General features: G+C 40.3%; 4 protein-coding genes across 4 annotated transcripts; all 4 read right to left on the bottom strand.

Moving 5' to 3' along the window:
- Positions 1 to 1,226: 1,226 nt before the first annotated feature.
- On the bottom strand, positions 1,227 to 3,826 carry LOC307033039 (protocadherin gamma-A11-like; the record flags this gene model as incomplete). The annotated part of the gene is made up of 2 exons (XM_079671308.1): positions 1,349 to 3,826; positions 1,227 to 1,238 (listed from the first exon to the last, which is right to left on the bottom strand). Exons 1-2 carry the CDS (start codon positions 3,731 to 3,733, stop codon positions 1,227 to 1,229), a joined length of 2,397 nt encoding a protein of 798 aa, XP_079527434.1. The 5' UTR covers positions 3,734 to 3,826.
- A 2,317-nt stretch (positions 3,827 to 6,143) lies between these two features.
- Positions 6,144 to 8,682, bottom strand: LOC307033038 (protocadherin gamma-A11-like; the record flags this gene model as incomplete). The annotated part of the gene is made up of 1 exon (XM_079671307.1): positions 6,144 to 8,682. Exon 1 carries the CDS (start codon positions 8,559 to 8,561, stop codon positions 6,144 to 6,146), a length of 2,418 nt encoding a protein of 805 aa, XP_079527433.1. The 5' UTR covers positions 8,562 to 8,682.
- A 1,921-nt stretch (positions 8,683 to 10,603) lies between these two features.
- Positions 10,604 to 13,168, bottom strand: LOC307033036 (protocadherin beta-15-like; the record flags this gene model as incomplete). The annotated part of the gene is made up of 1 exon (XM_079671305.1): positions 10,604 to 13,168. Exon 1 carries the CDS (start codon positions 13,091 to 13,093, stop codon positions 10,604 to 10,606), a length of 2,490 nt encoding a protein of 829 aa, XP_079527431.1. The 5' UTR covers positions 13,094 to 13,168.
- A 2,327-nt stretch (positions 13,169 to 15,495) lies between these two features.
- On the bottom strand, positions 15,496 to 18,035 carry LOC307033035 (protocadherin beta-15-like; the record flags this gene model as incomplete). Its single annotated transcript, XM_079671304.1, has 1 exon — positions 15,496 to 18,035. Exon 1 carries the CDS (start codon positions 17,911 to 17,913, stop codon positions 15,496 to 15,498), a length of 2,418 nt encoding a protein of 805 aa, XP_079527430.1. The 5' UTR covers positions 17,914 to 18,035.
- Positions 18,036 to 18,294: the final 259 nt, after the last annotated feature.

The raw sequence follows: 18,294 nt of genomic DNA, 5'->3' as shown, positions 1-18,294 counted from the left end.
ACATTTGAACTTGAGGCCGCGTCCCTGTCCATCCTTTTACTCTTATCTGTGTGACTTGTCCTAAGGGCTCGTATAGGGGAATCCAGGTTAGCGTTAAGTATCCTAACCCCCTTTATTATCGCAGCACCGCCACCGCCACCCCCCCCCCCCCCCCCCACCCCCCACATCGGAGAGTCCTGCATTTTAATTTTGACATCTGTAAAAGTGCATAACTATCTTCAGGAAAATGTACCTAACATATCAACAACGAACGTGCTCGTTTAGCAGAAACAATCCTTCGACTGACTGATACAATATCATGACATTAAATAAACGCATCCTAACACCGAACAAAAAGGCCTACATGCATGACACTGCAACTCAACCTAACACTGTCTTATAAAACTAACATGAAACTGAAGGTGTTTAAAATAAAAAATACCAAACAAGTTCAGGTAAATAACAATCCAATCTATAATAACTTACACAAATAAACATTTAACGAAAAATATAAAAGTACTGTTGAAAATTAAACTAACATTTCAAATTGCTTCTAAAAAGGTTGACGATAATTTAGATATAGTAAAACATATACGTGATTCTAATGGAGATCCAAAACAATGCATGTGTTTGTGCATATCTGGATTCTTATGCATATGTGTATTGGTACTGTGCCTTCATGCATGTTTATTTGTACTTTACTAGGCGAATTCAACAGCCAGAGGGAAACGTTTCAATTCCCCTCGGGGATAATTAACGGGTCATCTTCTTATATCTTGAGTTGTGAATATGCACGAGGAGTGTTTCAACACCATGGACAGATACCTCAAAACCAGTAAGGACCAATGTCACCATTAGACCAGAGAACTGTAAGGTAAAATGTGTCTCATGGCAAAAGATGAATTGTTGTTAGACTGCTTTGATGCAAGTAACAGAGTTTATAAGAAGAAAATGCTAACTCTCTGATAGAACCTCATCCATGCCAAATCGGGTGTAGGAACTGAAGCTGTTCTAAATAATTAAGGATGGTTAACATAAAGTAATAAGTAATACAAACTGGAGGATTGACAAAAATGCTGTGTGACAAACAACAAGTTTACTACATTATAGCCTATGTATATAATGTGACAGATCACCCCGAACTAAATCCACACAACATGAATTCGACATGAAAGAAGTGTTAATAAAAAGGCAGCAAATAATGGGTTGATGTAATTTACAGGATTAATCATTTTTGAAATATTCTGCTAACCAAAATTCTAAATCCACAAAACAATTTAACAGGAAGCACACACATTTGCAGAACAAAACACTTAGCTGATCAACAAGTACACAACAATACATGAAGGTACACTCGAAAGGGTCCTACCTCAGGAGAAGAATCACAATCTCCAAACACTTCAGCAAAGTCTGAAGGGCTTTTCCTCAGAGTCTGGTCAGCAGGCAGTGTGTTGTCATTGTAAGATGACACAAACTTAAAGTCACTGGTTCTAGAACCTGTTGTCAGGTAGGCGTCATAATTGTAAGCGCTGCGTAAAGTTCCTGTTCCGTCAACATCTGCGTAATTAGGAGGGAGATAAGCGCTGGGGATGGTGACTGCTCCATCAAACAATAGTCTGGGCTTTCTCCTGCGACAAAACCTCACACCCAGGATGATGATAATGAAGGTGAGAAAAAATGTGGACACGGACACCAGCGCGATGATCAGATAAGAGGTCAGTTTGGAATTCTTCTCATCGTAAGAAATGTCCTTCAGTTCTGGCACCTCAGCCAAGTTATCAGAGATAAGTAAATACATGGAGCAGGTGGCAGAGAGAGAGGGCTGTCCGTTATCTTTCACTGACACAATAAGGTTCTGTTTCATGCTGTCAGACTCAGAAATGTCCCGCTGTGTCCTGATCTCTCCGCTGTGGAGACCAATAGTGAAAAGTCCCGGATCAGTGGATTTTACTATATGATAGGACAGCCAGGCGTTCTGTCCGGAGTCCGCGTCCACCGCGATCACTTTGGACACCAGAGAGCCTCCGTGTGCAGCTTTGGGGACCAGCTCGGTCATGAAGGAGTTGCCCTCCGGGGCGGGGTACAGTATCTGAGGAGAGTTGTCATTCACATCCGATATGAACACACTGATGGTCACGTTGCTGCTGAGCGGAGGAGAACCGTTGTCTCTGGCCATCACGTGCACTTTAAAACTCCTGAACTGCTCATAATCAAACGACCTCACAGCGTGGATCACCCCCGTGTCTCCGTTCACAGACAAATAGGAGGACACTGGGGCACCGTTCACCTCACCGGGTAACAGAGAATATATCACGGTACCGTTTTGTCTCCAGTCGGGGTCTCGAGCAGTAACGGAACATAAAGTGGAGCCAGGTTTGTTGTTTTCAGTCACATATGCGCTGTAGGACTGCTCCTCAAACACAGGTGAGTTGTCGTTGATGTCTGCTACAGATAACTGAACCGTTTTAGAGGAGGACAGAGGAGGAGAGCCCTCGTCAGTGGCAGTGATTGTAATGTTGTAATCAGACACTAGTTCACGGTCCAGTTGTCCTGTGGTCACCAGAGAATAATAGTTTTTAATAGAAGGAACCAACTTAAAAGGGACGTTTTGCTGAATGGCGCAGCGGACCTGTCCGTTAGTCTCAGAGTCTCTATCCTGCACGTTAATGATGCCCACCTCTGCACCAGGTGACAAGTTCTCAGGTATGGGGTTAGTCAGAGATTTCAGGTATATCACTGGAGCATTATCATTCATATCAGTAACATCAATTATAACTTTGGCATAAGATATTAGTCCTAACCCATCTTTAGCTTTAATCTTCATTTCAAACGAGCTAATTTCTTCAAAATCAATCACTCCTGTTACTTTAATTTTGCCAGTTTTATGATCAATGGAAAATATATTTACATAGTCCTCAGATCCGTGGCCAAAGTCATATGTCACATCTCCATTCGCTCCTTCATCTGCGTCAGTAGCACTAACATTAATTAGTATGGTATCTGGAGGAGAGTTTTCAGGCAGACTGGCTTTATAGACGGCCTGGCTAAACACTGGGGTGTTATCATTAGCATCCAGCACAGTGACGTGTATGACTACAGTACCTGATCTCTGAGAAGAGCCTCCATCTAAAGCTGTGAGGAGCAAATTAATTTCATTTTGCTTTTCTCGATCAAGTTTATTTTCCAAAACGAGTTCAACTTTGTTACTGCCAACAGCGAGAATGAAGTTGTCGTTTTTTTGTAAACTGTAACTCTGAACAGCATTTTGACCTATATCTGCGTCATGGGCCTCCTCGATAGAAAAGCGGTTACTCTTTTCAGCTGACTCCCTTATTTCCAATTCAATCAAATTATCTTTGAATGTTGGCGAGTTGTCGTTTACATCTTGAATATGGATACTAACACGATGAAGCTCCAGAGGATTTTCTAACACCATATCTACTTTCACAACACACGAGGGTTTCTTGCCACAAAGGCTTTCTCGGTCCATTCTCTCCGATGTGACCAAATATCCTGTACTCAGATTAATATCACAGTACCGTTTACGAGTCCCCTCAGAATCAACACGGGCCTTTCGGGAAGATAAAGTCCTCAGATCAAGACCGAGATCTTTGGCTATATTTCCAACAATAGACTGGCGTTTAATTTCTTCTGGAATAGAATAACTCAGGTCTCCGTTAACGAAGTCCAGCGCTACAATAAAGGAAGCAAAGCAGAAAATCGGGCGCAGCGCTGAGAATCCTTTGTCTCCCATCCTCGGAAAAAAAACACGTCCCAGTTTGTACAAATTACAGCATGGAAAAACAAATTAAAATTCCAAAACAGAGTCACCAACCAACATTTTACAAATGCAAACGCGATGCAAACTAATCGGGGAATGAAGGAATTGTTCTGAGAAATCTCATCCGATGGTAATGCATTTGAAGTGGGTGGAGATGTCTCTGCTCTTTTTGTGTTGGCCTACAGCGGCACCATCAGGCGCTTTTTACTCTTTGCATGTGCGAGTATTGTTCCCCACTTCTAAACCTTTATATATATACAGTCTATGGTCTAAACCCAAATCATCTTCCCTAACTTCAATACGAACTGTGTGCCATATGTAAAACATAAAACTCACAACGTAATGTATAATGCTCAAAGTTAAAATAATAAAAACAGATGCTTATTAAATATCACAGTTTTATTATTTGATTGCATTGTGTATTTAATTATAGACAAGAACCTAGAAATAAAAACAAGTAAACAAATAGAAGCATGACAAATGTAAATGTTGAACACTATTGTTAAACATAAACCACTCATTCAATTAAAGGTAGGGTAGGTAAGAATGGAGAAACCAGCTCGAGTAAACTAGAATTTGAAACACAACCAAAAAAAATCTGCCCCTTCCTTCAGACTTCCTTACAGAGCCCCTCCTCCAACACACACGAACACGCACATGACCAATGAGGGCACGAGATAAGTTTGTGCACGAGATGGAAGGCTGACAGGCAGGTAGGCCATCCAATTATCTGAGCGTTTTTACAGCGCCACGGCTTCCACAGATGAAATATGTGTATATATTTATTGTCAAAGCATTTAATTTATTCATTGCTATCGGGATGCAAGAGCTTTACATGGAATATAACAAAAAGTGTTTCTGTAGTGAACTACCTACCCTATCTTTAACAAATTAACACTTTTTCTATCACTTATATCACGTGTATGTGGTAACAAATAAAGTATGTTCTTGTTGCAGGTATTAATGATTGAGGTATATGGATTCGAATTAAATCATTACTTTGTATGCATAATAATGATTACTGTAATCATTAAATATATTTAATATTATAATTCTTATCATAATTATAATGAAACATTGGAACATTTTAAATGATATCTAAAGGAGAAAATAAATAGTTTCAGTTCCATGGAGAGAGTCAAAAGGAAGATCACATGGGAGGGCTTGTTTACAGAGATGTAATGTCCAGCACCATGGACAGTGATGGGGAAGATACTTCGATCTTTTTTCTTAAATAACAAGTTTAAAATACCACGATGTTAAGAAACTGCATTGCATCTGAGAGCATTTTAAATGTGACTCAAGTAAAAGTACATAACTATCTTTTGCAAAATGTACCTAAAGTATCAACAACGTACATATTCGTATCGCAGAAACAATCCTTCTGTAACTGATTAATATTTTATCAAGACATTAAATAAAGCATCCTAAGCCCTTACAAAAAGGCCTAAATGCCTCACTCTGCAACTTACCCTGACACTGTGTGATACAACTAATATACAATTGTAGGTATTTTATAGAAAATAAGGAACAAGGTCAGGAAAATAACAAGGAACCTAACTATAATAACGGTTAAGCATTTAGCTAAAAATATAAAAATAGTGTTGAAAACAAAACAAAAAACAGCTTCCAAATTGAAAAAGTTGATAATAATATAGATTTTTGAATAAATACAGGTGATTCTAGGGAAAGCTATCGTTACATAATTTAAACATATTATTAAACAACAATATTATTAATAACAATTCAGATCATGAAGTTACTATCTTTAATTTAGCCTAATCACATTTGATAGTGTTTCTAAGGAAAAATACATCTACAACTGCTCCCTGGAGCCGGAAAACCAGGAAGCCTCTTCGCTCTGGCACCTCTCTAAAAAACATCTTCTTATATCTTCAGTTGTGAATATGCTTGAGGAGTGCTTCAGCACCATGGACAGATGTCACAAAACCAGTAAGGGCGGAAGTCACCAATAGACCAGAGCACTGTTTGTTAAACTTTGTCATCAGCAAAGAATAAGTGTTCTCAGACTGCTTTGATGTGATTAAGAGAGGTCTAATAAGTGAATGTTAACTCGTTCTTAGACTATAGAACCTCATCCATATATCCATGATGAATCAGGTGTAGGAACTGCAGCAGTTCTAATTAATAAAGGACAGTAAACATCACCCCCAAACTAAATCAACGCAAATGCATTTGACAATATAAACAACTACATAATAAGCCAGCAAATAATGGGTTGATGTCATTTACATGATTAATAATTTTGGAAATCTTCTGTTATCTTAAAATGTATTTCAAAATCCACAAAACAATTTTACAGGAAGCACAAAATTGTGAATAACATAACACTTCTCTGCTCTACAAGTTAGCAACAAAAACATCAACTATGACAAATACATAGGAAGGCTCCTACCTCAGGAGAAGAATCACAATCCCCAAACACTTCAGCAAAGTCTGAAGGGCTTTTCCTCAGAGTCTGGTCAGCAGGCAGTGTGTTGTCATTGTAAGATGACACAAACTTAAAGTCACTGGTTCTGGAACCTGTTGTCAGGTAGGCGTCATAATTGTAAGCGCTGCGTAAAGTTCCTGTGCCGTCAACATCTGCGTAATTAGGAGGGAGATAAGCGCTGGGGATGGCGACTGCTCCATCAAACAACAGTCTGGGCTTTCTCCTGCGACAAAACCTCACACCCAGGATGATGATGATGAAGGTGAGAAAAAAGGTGGACACTGACACCAGCGCGATGATCAGATAAGAGGTCAGTTTGGAGTTCTTGTCATCATAAGAAATATCCTTCAGTTCTGGCACCTCAGCCAAGTTATCAGAGATAAGTAAATACATGGAGCAGGTGGCAGAGAGAGAGGGCTGTCCGTTATCTTTCACTGACACAATAAGGTTCTGTTTCATGCTGTCAGACTCAGAAATGTCCCGCTGTGTCCTGATCTCTCCGCTGTGGAGACCAATAGTGAAAAGTCCCGGATCAGTGGATTTGACTATATGATAGGACAGCCAGGCGCTCTGTCCGGAGTCCGCGTCCACCGCGATCACTTTGGACACTAGAGAGCCTCCGTGTGCAGCTTTGGGGACCAGCTCGGTCATGAAGGAGTTGCCCTCCGGGGCGGGGTACAGTATCTGAGGAGAGTTGTCATTCACATCCGATATGAACACACTGACAGTCACGTTGCTGCTGAGCGGAGGAGAACCGTTGTCTCTGGCCATCACGTGGACTTTAAAACTCCTGAACTGTTCATAATCAAACGACCTCACAGCGTGGATCACCCCCGTGTCTCCGTTAACAGACAAATAGGAGGACACCGGGGCACCGTTCACCTCACCGGGTAACAGAGAATAAATCACGGTACCGTTTTGTCTCCAGTCGGGGTCTCGAGCAGTAACGGAACATAAAGTGGAGCCAGGTTTGTTGTTTTCAGTCACATATGTGCTGTAGGACTGCTCCTCAAACACAGGTGGGTTGTCGTTGATGTCTGCTACAGATAACTGAACAGTTTTAGAGGAGGACAGAGGGGGAGAGCCCTCGTCAGTGGCAGTGATTGTAATGTTGTAATCAGACACTAGTTCACGGTCCAGTTGTCCTGTGGTCACCAGAGAATAATAGTTTTTAATAGAAGGAACCAACTTAAAAGGGACGTTTTGCTGAATGGAGCAGCGAACCTGTCTGTTATTCTCAGAGTCTCTATCCTGCACGTTAATGATGCCAACCTCTGCACCAGGGGATACGTTTTCAGGTATGGGGTTAGTCAGGGATTTTAGGTATATTACAGGCGCATTATCATTCATATCAGTAACATCTATCATAACGTTTGCGTAAGATATGAGTCCTAACCCATCTTTAGCTTTAATTTTCATTTCAAACGAGCTAATTTCTTCAAAATCAATCACTCCTTTTACTTTAATATCGCCAGTTTTATGATCAATGGAAAATACATTAACATAGTTATCAGATCCATGGCCAAAATCATAAGTCACAGCTCCATTCACTCCTTCATCTGCGTCAGTAGCACTAACATTAATCACTATGGTATCTGGAGGAGAGTTTTCAGGCAGACTGGCTTTATAGACGGCCTGGCTAAACACTGGGGCGTTATCATTAGCATCCAGCACAGTGACGTGTATGACTACAGTACCTGATCTCTGAGGAGAGCCTCCATCTAAAGCTGTGAGGAGCAAATTCAAATCATTTTGCTTTTCACGATCAAGTTTATTTTCCAGAACAAGTTCAACCTTATTACTGTCAACAGCGAGAATAAAGTTGTCATTTTTCTGTAAACGGTATCTCTGAACAGCATTTTGACCTACATCTGCGTCATGGGCCTCCTCGATAGAAAAACGGTAGCCTTTATCGGCTAACTCACTAATTTCCTTTTCAATCAAATTATCCTGAAATGTTGGCGGGTTGTCATTTACATCTTGAATATGAAGACTAACACGATGAAGCTCCAGAGGATTTTCTAACACCAGATCTGCTTTCACAACACACGAGGGTTTATTGCCACAAAGGCTTTCTCGGTCCATTCTCTCCGATGTGACCAAATCTCCAGTACTCAGATTAATATCACAGTACGATTTACGAGTCCCCTCAGAATCAACACGGGCCTTTCGTGAAGATAAGGTCCTCAGATCAAGACCGAGATCTTTGGCTACATTCCCAATAATAGACTCCCGTTTCATCTCTTCTGGAATAGAATAACTCAGGTCTCCGTTAACGAGGTGCAGCGCTACAATAAAGGAAGCAAAGCAGAAGATCGACCGCAGCGCAGAATATCCTTTGTTTCCCATTCTGACACAAAACCAGTCTTCGTATTGTTAATGTCCAACTTACTGTCGAGATTATAATAAAAAGTACGTCCAAATATAGTCAATTATCCAACACTGGGTACTTCGGACCATACAAATATGTTCAAGGTCTAACCGACCGTCTTGGAAAAATACAAATTTGCATTCAGTAGTTGTGGGTGGGGTGGTGTGCGTCCATGTTCTGTAAGCCGACAGCGACACCTTGAGTGGCTTTATATCTTCACAATGTTAGGTTGTGAAATAGTTTTCCCATAGTCTAAAATCACGTGAAGGTAGGCTAATTCATTCACATATGACATGTGACTATCAGTTGAAAACCACTACTTTTCATTGGATATAATGCAGAAAGAAAGAGAGAGCATCGGATTCAATATAGCCACTTCGTTTTCCTCCATATATTATTGTGAAGACAAAATAAATAGATACAACATTCTATTTGCAGGATTATCAGAGATGTAAGGTGCAGCACCATGCACAGTGGATACTTCGATCTTTTTCTTGAATAACAAGTTTCAAATACCACGATGTTAAAAAACTGCTTTTCAACTTAGAATCCTGCATTTTATCTTTGAATTAAGTAAATGTACATAACTATCTTAAGCAACTGTATTTCCCTCGAAGCACAGGCAGACACAAGTGGCTTTCTCATAACGGCTGTATTCCTCTTCGAATCCACCTTGAAAACTACACATTAACAAACAGTATCAATGACAAACGTATCATGTTACAAACACAATAACATGCCAAACATGTAAAATGAGTTTAGCAAAGTAATAAACGTAAAAATAAATACAAACAACAACATACATCGTTGACTGCATACTCTGAAAACAGAGGGAAGTATTCTTCAGTTCTTACAACTTTATAAGAATGAACTTAAACTAACGGAGCTAAAAAAGTATCCGTCTCAGTTTCTTGTCTCTCTCTCGCTCTCTAACTCACGCGAGAACAGCATAACGAGACGTGAGCTTGGACTTGAAAATAAAAGACTCTAAATATTGCGCACATTAAATATTGCAACAAATCTTAATAATTAGACTTAGAAAATACATATTACAGTTAAATTATGAACCTGTAAATGGCTACACTTAGAGCAACATTGACCTGAATTATCAAAAACGTACTACTCGTTTAACAGAAACAAGCCTTCCATGAATAGCTGATAGAATATCATGACATTAAATAAAGCCTCCTACTAAGCACTAACAAAAAGGCCCACATTTATGACACTGCAACATACCCTAACACTGTCTTGTAAAACTAATATAAAAATATTGACCTGTGTTTTAAAGAAAATAACAACAAACCTAACTATAATACCATACACAGATAACCATCTAGCAAAAAATATAAAAGTTGAAAATAATAAAAACAAAAAATAGCTTCCGAATTGAAAAGGTTGATAATAATTTGGATTGTTCAATAAAGACGCGAGATTCTTATGGAAAGCGATTGTTACTAATTTAAATATGTTATTAAACAACACTATTAAAAATAACAATTCAGATAATTATATATCGTTAATTTAGCCTCATCACATTTGATAGTGTATCTAAGGAAAAATACATCTACAATTGCTCCCTGGAGCCGGAAAACCAGGAAGCCTCTTCGCTCTGGCACCTCTCTAAAAAACATTTTATATCATCAGTTGTGAATATGCTTGAGGAGTGTTTCAGCACCATAGAAGGATGCAACAAGACCAGTAAGGACGTAAGTCACCAATAGACCAGAGCACTGTTTGTTAAACTTTGTCATCAGCTAAAGAAAAAGTGTTCACAGACTGCAGTGATGTGATTAAGAGAGGTCTAATAAGTGAATGTTAACTCGTTCTTAAACTATAGAACCTCATCCATATATCCATGATGAATCAGGCGTAGGAACTGCAGCTATTCTAATTAATCAAGGACAGTAAACATAGTGATAACTAATAATACGTGCAGGGAATTGACAACAATGCCCTGGGATAATTTACACCATTAATCATTTTGGAAAATCTTCTGTTATCCAAAAAATGTCATTCAAAATCAACAAGCAATTTCAAAGGAAGCACATTTGCAAAACGTAAAAGTTCTCTGCTCAACAGTCAGGAACAAACCATCAATATGACAAAGACACAGGAAGGTTCCTACCTCAGGAGAAGAATCACAATCCCCAAACACTTCAGCAAAGTCTGAAGGGCTTTTCCTCAGAGTCTGGTCAGCAGGCAGTGTGTTGTCATTGTAAGATGACACAAACTTAAAGTCACTGGTTCTGGAACCTGTTGTCAGGTAGGCGTCATAATTGTAAGCGCTGCGTAAAGTTCCTGTTCCGTCAACATCTGCGTAATTAGGAGGGAGATAAGCGCTGGGGATGGCGACTGCTCCATCAAACAACAGTCGGGGCTTTCTCCTGCGACAAAACCTCACACCCAGGATGATGATGATGAAGGTGAGGAAAAAAGTGGACACGGACACCAGCGCTATGATCAGGTAAGAGGTCAGTTTGGAGTTCTTCTCATCATAAGAAATATCCTTCAGTTCGGGCACCTCAGCCAAGTTATCAGAGATAAGTAAATACATGGAGCAGGTGGCAGAGAGACAGGGCTGTCCGTTATCTTTCACTGACACAATAAGGTTCTGTTTCATGCTGTCAGACTCAGAAATGTCCCGCTGTGTCCTGATCTCTCCGCTGTGGAGACCAATAGTGAAAAGTCCCGGATCAGTGGATTTGACTATATGATAGGACAGCCAGGCGTTCTGTCCGGAGTCCGCGTCCACCGCGATCACTTTGGACACCAGAGATCCTCCGTGTGCAGCTTTGGGGACCAGCTCGGTCATGAAGGAGTTGCCCTCCGGGGCGGGGTACAGTATCTGAGGAGAGTTGTCATTCACATCCAATATGAACACACTGACGGTCACGTTGCTGCTGAGCGGAGGAGGACCGTTGTCACTGGCCATCACGTGGAATTTAAAACTCCTGAACTGTTCATAATCAAACGTCCTCACAGCGTGTATCACCCCCGTGTCTCCGTTAACAGACAGATAGGAGGACACCGGGGCACCGTTCACCTCACCGGGTAACAGAGAATAAATCACAGTACCGTTTTGTCTCCAGTCGGCGTCTCGAGCAGTAACGGAACATAAAGTGGAGCCAGGTTTGTTGTTTTCAGTCACATACGCGCTGTAGGACTGCTCCTCAAACACAGGTGGGTTGTCGTTGATGTCTGCTACAGATAACTGAACCGTTTTAGAGGAGGACAGAGGGGGAGAGCCCTCGTCAGTGGCAATGATTGTAATGTTGTAATCAGACACTAGTTCACGGTCCAGTTGTCCTGTGGTGACGAGAGAATAATAGTTTTTAATAGAAGGAACCAACTTAAAAGGGACGTTTTGCTGAATGGAGCAGCGGACCTGTCCGTTAGTCTCAGAGTCTCTATCCTGCACGTTAATGATGCCCACCTCTGAACCAGGTGACACGTTCTCAGGTATGGGGTTAGTCAGGGATTTTAGGTATATTACAGGAGCATTATCATTCATATCAGTAACATCTATTATAACAGTGGCGTACGAGGTTAGACCTAAACTGTCCTTAGCTTCCACGCTTATTTCAAACAAACTAGTTTCTTCAAAGTCAATCTCACCACTAACTTTAATTTCGCCAGTTTTAGGATCAATAGAAAATGCATTTACATCGTCACTAGATCCGTGGCCAAAATCATACTTAACATCTCCATTGAAACCTTCATCTGCGTCAGTAGCACTAACTTTAAGCACTATGGTATCTGGAGGAGAGTTTTCAGGCAGACTGGCTTTATAGACGGCCTGGCTAAACACTGGGGCGTTATCATTAGCATCCAGCACAGTGACGTGTATGACTACAGTACCTGATCTCTGAGGAGAGCCTCCATCTAAAGCTGTGAGGAGCAAATTAATTTCATTTTGCTTTTCTCTATCAAGTGTATTCTCAAGCACAAGTTCAACCTTATTACTGTCAACAGCGAGAATAAAGTTGTCGTTTTTTTGTAAACTGTATCTCTGAACAGCATTTTGACCTACATCTGCGTCATGGGCTTTCTCGATAGAAAAGCGGTTACCCTTGTCGGCTGACTCGCCTATCTCCATTTCAATCAATTGTTTTTTGAACGTTGGCGAGTTGTCATTTACATCCTGAATATGCACACTAACACGATGAAGCTCCAGGGGGTTTTCTAACACCAGATCTACTTTCACAACACACGAGGGTTTCTTGCCACAAAGGCTTTCTCTGTCCATTCTCTCCGATGTGACCAAATCTCCTGTACCCAGATTAATATCACAGTACCGCTTACGAGTCTCCTCAGAATCAACACGGGCCTTTCGGGAAGATAAGGTCCTCAGATCAAGACCGAGATCTTTGGCTATATTTCCAACAACAGACTGCCGTTTCATTTCTTCTGGAATAGAATAACTCAGGTCTCCGTTAACGACGTGCAGCGCTACAATAAAGGAAGCAAAGCAGAAAATCGGCCGCAGCGCTGAGAATCCTTTGTCTCCCATACTCGGAAAAAAAAAACACGTCCCAGTTTGTACAAATTACAGCATGGAAAAACAAATTAAAATTCCAAAACAGAGTCACCAACCAACATTTTACAAATGCAAACGCGATACAAACTAATCGGGAAATGAAGGAATTGTTCTGAGAAATCTCATCCGATGGTAATGCCGTTAAAGTGGGTGGAAATGTCTCTGCTCCTTTTGTGCTGGCCTACAGCGGCACCATCAGGCGCTTTTTACTCTTTGCATGTGCGAGTATTGTTCCCCATGTCTAAACCTTTATATATATACAGTCTATGGTCTAAACCCAAATCATCTTCCCTAACTTCAATACAAACATGTGTGCCATATGTAAAACATAAACGTAATGTACAATGCTCAAAGTTAAAATAATAAAAACAGATGCTTATTAAATATCACAGTTTTATTATTTGATTGCATTGTGTATTTAATTATAGACAAGAACCTAGAAATAAAAACAAGTAAACAAATAGAAGCATGACAAATGTAAATGTTGAACACTATTGTTAAACATAAACCACTCATTCAATTAAAGGTAGGGTAGGTAAGAATGGAGAAACCAGCTCGAGTAAGCTAGAATTTGAAACACAACCAAAAAAAAGCTGCCCCTTCCTTAAGACTTCCTTACAGAGCCCCTCCTCCAACACACACGAACACGCACATGACCAATGAGGGCACGACATAAGTTTGTTCACGAGATGGAAGGCTGACAGGCAGGTCGACCATCCAATTATTTGAGCGTTTTTACAGCGCCACGGCTTCCACAGATGAAATATGTATATATATTTATTGTCAAAGCATTTAATGTATTCATTGCTATTGGGATGCAAGAGCTTTCCATGGAATATAACAAAAAGTGTTTCTGAAGTGAATTACCTACCCTATCTTTAACAAATTAACACTTTTTCTATCACTTATATCACGTGTGTGTAAATAAAGTATGTTCTTGTTGCAGGTATTAATGATTGAGGTATATGGATTCGAATTAAATCATTACTTAGTATGCATAATAATGATTAGTGTAATCATTAATATCATTATATATATTTAATATTATAATTCTTATCATAATTATAATGAAACATTGGAGCATTTTAAATGATGTCTAAAGGAGAAAATAAGTTGTTTCAGTTCCATGGAGAGAGTCAAAAGGAAGATCACATGGGAGGGCTTGTTTAAAGATATGTAATGTCCAGCACCATGGACAGTGATGGGGAAGATACTTCGATCTTTTTTCTTAAATAACAAGTTTACAATACCACGATGTTAAGAAACTGTATTGCATCTGAGAGCATTTTAAATGTGACTCAAGTAAAAGTACATTACTATCTTTTGAAAAATGTACCTAACATATCAACAACGTACATATTCGTTTAGCAGAAACGATCCTTCTGTGACTGATTAATATATTATCAAGACATTAAATAAAGCATCCTAAGCCCTTACAAAAAGGCCTAAATGCCTCACACTACAACTTACCCTGACACTGTGTTATACAACTATATACAATTGTAGGTATTTTATAGAAAATAAGAAACAAGGTCAGGAAAATAACAGAACCTAACTATAATAACGGTTAAGCATTTAGCTAAAAATATAAAAGTAGTGTTGAAAACAAAACAAAAAATAGCTTCCAAATTGAAAAAGTTGATAATAATATAGATAATTGAATAAATACAGGTGATTCTATGAAAAGCTATCGTAACATAATTTAAATATATTATGAAACAACAATATTATTCATAACAATTCAGATCATTAAATTACTATTTTTAATTTAGCCTCATCACATTTGATAGTGTTTCTAAGGAAAAATACATCTACAACTGCTCCCTGGAGCCGGAAAACCAGGAAGCCTCTTCGCTCTGGCACCTCTCTAAAAAACATTGTATATCTTCAGTTGTGAATATGCTTGAGGAGTGTTTCAGCACCATGGACAGATGTCACAAAACCAGAAAGGACGGAAGTCACCAATAGACCAGAGCACTGTTTGTTAAACTTTGTCATCAGCAAAAGAATAAGTGTTCTGAGACTGCTTTGATGTGATTAAGAGAGGTCTAATAAGTGAATGTTAACTCGTTCTTAGACTATAGAACCTCATCCATATATCCATAATGAATCAGGCGTAGGAACTGCAGCTGTTCTAATTAATCAAGGACAGTAAACATCACCCCAAAACTAAATCAACGCAAATACATTTGACAATAAAGACAACTATATAATAAGGCAGCAAATAATGGGTTGATGTAATTTACATGATTAATAATTTTGGAAATCTTCTGTTATCTAAAAATGTATTTCAAAATCCACAAAACAATTTTACAGGAAGCACACAAATGTGAATAACATAACACTTCTCTGCTCTACAAGTTAGCAAAAAAACATCAACTATGACAAATACATAGGAAGGCTCCTACCTCAGGAGAAGAATCACAATCTCCAAACACTTCAGCAAAGTCTGAAGGGCTTTTCCTCAGAGTCTGGTCAGCAGGCAGTGTGTTGTCATTGTAAGATGACACAAACTTAAAGTCACTGGTTCTGGAACCTGTTGTCAGGTAGGCGTCATAATTGTAAGCGCTGCGTAAAGTTCCTGTTCCGTCAACATCTGCGTAATTAGGAGGGAGATAAGCGCTGGGGATGGCGACTGCTCCATCAAACAACAGTCTGGGCTTTCTCCTGCGACAAAACCTCACACCCAGGATGATGATGATGAAGGTGAGAAAAAAGGTGGACACTGACACCAGCGCGATGATCAGATAAGAGGTCAGTTTGGAGTTCTTCTCATCGTAAGAAATGTCCTTCAATTCTGGCACCTCAGCCAAGTTATCAGAGATAAGTAAATACATGGAGCAGGTGGCAGAGAGAGAGGGCTGTCCGTTATCTTTCACTGACACAATAAGGTTCTGTTTCATGCTGTCAGACTCAGAAATGTCCCGCTGTGTCCTGATCTCTCCGCTGTGGAGACCAATAGTGAAAAGTCCCGGATCAGTGGATTTGACTATATGATAGGACAGCCAGGCGTTCTGTCCGGAGTCTGCGTCCACCGTGATCACTTTGGACACCAGAGAGCCTCCGTGTGCAGCTTTGGGGACCAGCTCGGTCATGAAGGAGTTGCCCTCCGGGGAGGGGTACAGTATCTGAGGAGAGTTGTCATTCACATCCGATATGAACACACTGACGGTCACGTTGCTGCTGAGCGGAGGAGAACCGTTGTCTCTGGCCATCAAGTGGACTTTAAAACTCCTGAACTGTTCATAATCAAACGACCTCACAGCGTGGATCACCCCCGTGTCTCCATTAACAGACAGATAGGAGGACACCGGGGCACCGTTCACCTCACCGGGTAACAGAGAATAAATCACGGTACCGTTTTGTCTCCAGTCGGGGTCTCGAGCTGTAACGGAACATAAAGTGGAGCCAGGTTTGTTGTTTTCAGTCACATGTGCGCTGTAGGACTGCTCCTCAAACACAGGTGGGTTGTCGTTGATGTCTGCTACAGATAACTGAACAGTTTTAGAGGAGGACAGAGGAGGAGAGCCCTCGTCAGTGGCAGTGATTGTAATGTTGTAATCTGACACTAGTTCACGGTCCAGTTGTCCTGTGGTCACCAGAGAATAATAGTTTTTAATAGAAGGAACCAACTTAAAAGGGACGTTTTGCTGAATGGAGCAGCGGACCTGTCCGTTATTCTCAGAGTCTCTATCCTGCACGTTAATGATGCCCACCTCTGCACCAGGTGACACGTTCTCAGGTATGGGGTTAGTCAAAGATTTCAGGTATATTACAGGAGCGTTATCATTCATATCAGTAACATCAATTATAACTTTGGTGTAAGAAGTTAGTCCTAAACCATCTTTAGCTTTTATACTGATTTCAAAGGAACTCCTTTCCTCAAAGTCAATCACTCCAGTAACTTTAACTTCTCCTGATTTAGGATCGATAGAAAATGCATTTATATCATCATTAGATCCGTGGCCAAAATTATATGTCACATCTCCATTTACCCCTTCATCTGCGTCAGTAGCACTAACATGAATCACTATGGTATCTGGAGGAGAGTTTTCTGGCAGACTGGCTTTATAAACGGCCTGGCTAAACACTGGGGCGTTATCATTAGCATCCAGCACAGTGACGTGTATGACAACAGTCCCTGATCGCTGAGGAGAGCCTCCATCTAAAGCTGTGAGGAGCAAATTAATTTCATTTCGCTTTTCACGATCAAGTTTATGCTCTAGCACAAGTTCAACCTTGTTACCGTCAACAGCGAGAATGAAGTTATCATTTTTTTGTAAACTGTATCTCTGAACAGCATTTTGACCTATATCTGCGTCATGGGCTTTCTCGATAGAGAAGCGATTACCCTTTTCAGCTAACTCACTTATCTCCATTTCAATCAAATTATCATTGAATTGCGGCGAGTTGTCATTTATATCTTGAATATGAAGACTAACACGATGAAGCTCCAGAGGATTTTCTAACACCAGATCTACTTTCACAACACACGAGGGTTTCTTGCCACAAAGGCTTTCTCTGTCCATTCTCTCCGATGTGACCAAATCTCCAGTACTCAGATTAATATTACAGTACGATTTACGAGTCCCCTCAAAATCAACACGGGCCTTTCGGGAAGATAAGGTCCTCAGATCAAGACCGAGATCTTTAGCTGCATTTCCAATAATAGACTGGCGTTTAATTTCTTCTGGAATAGAATAACTCAGGTCTCCGTTAACGAGGTGCAGCGCTACAATAAAGGAAGCAAAGCAGAAGATCGGCTGCAGCGCTGAAAATCCTTTGTCTCCCATCCTGACACAAAACCAGTTGTCGTCGTGTTAATGTCCAGCGTATTATCCAGATTATTAAAATTACGTCCAAATATAGTCAATTATCCAACACTGGGTACTGCGGACCATACAAATATGTTCGAGGTTTCTAACCGACCGTCTTGGAAAAATACAACCGATTTCCATTCAGTAGTTGTGGGTGGGGTGGTGCGTTCATGTTCTGTAAGCCGACAGCGACACCATGAGTCGCTTTATATCTTCACAATGTTAGGTTCTTAAATAGTTTTCCCATAGTCTAAAATCACGTGAAGGTAATTCATTCACATCTGACATGTGACTATCAGTTGAAAACAATGACTTTTCAATGGATATAATGCAGAAAGAAAGAGAGAGCATCTGATT

Source organism: Notothenia rossii, assembly GCF_949606895.1.
Source record: "Notothenia rossii genome assembly, chromosome: 3".
Taxonomy (NCBI): domain Eukaryota; kingdom Metazoa; phylum Chordata; class Actinopteri; order Perciformes; family Nototheniidae; genus Notothenia; species Notothenia rossii.
Note: the sequence above shows the minus strand (reverse complement) of the source record. Positions and strands in the feature narration are given on the sequence as shown.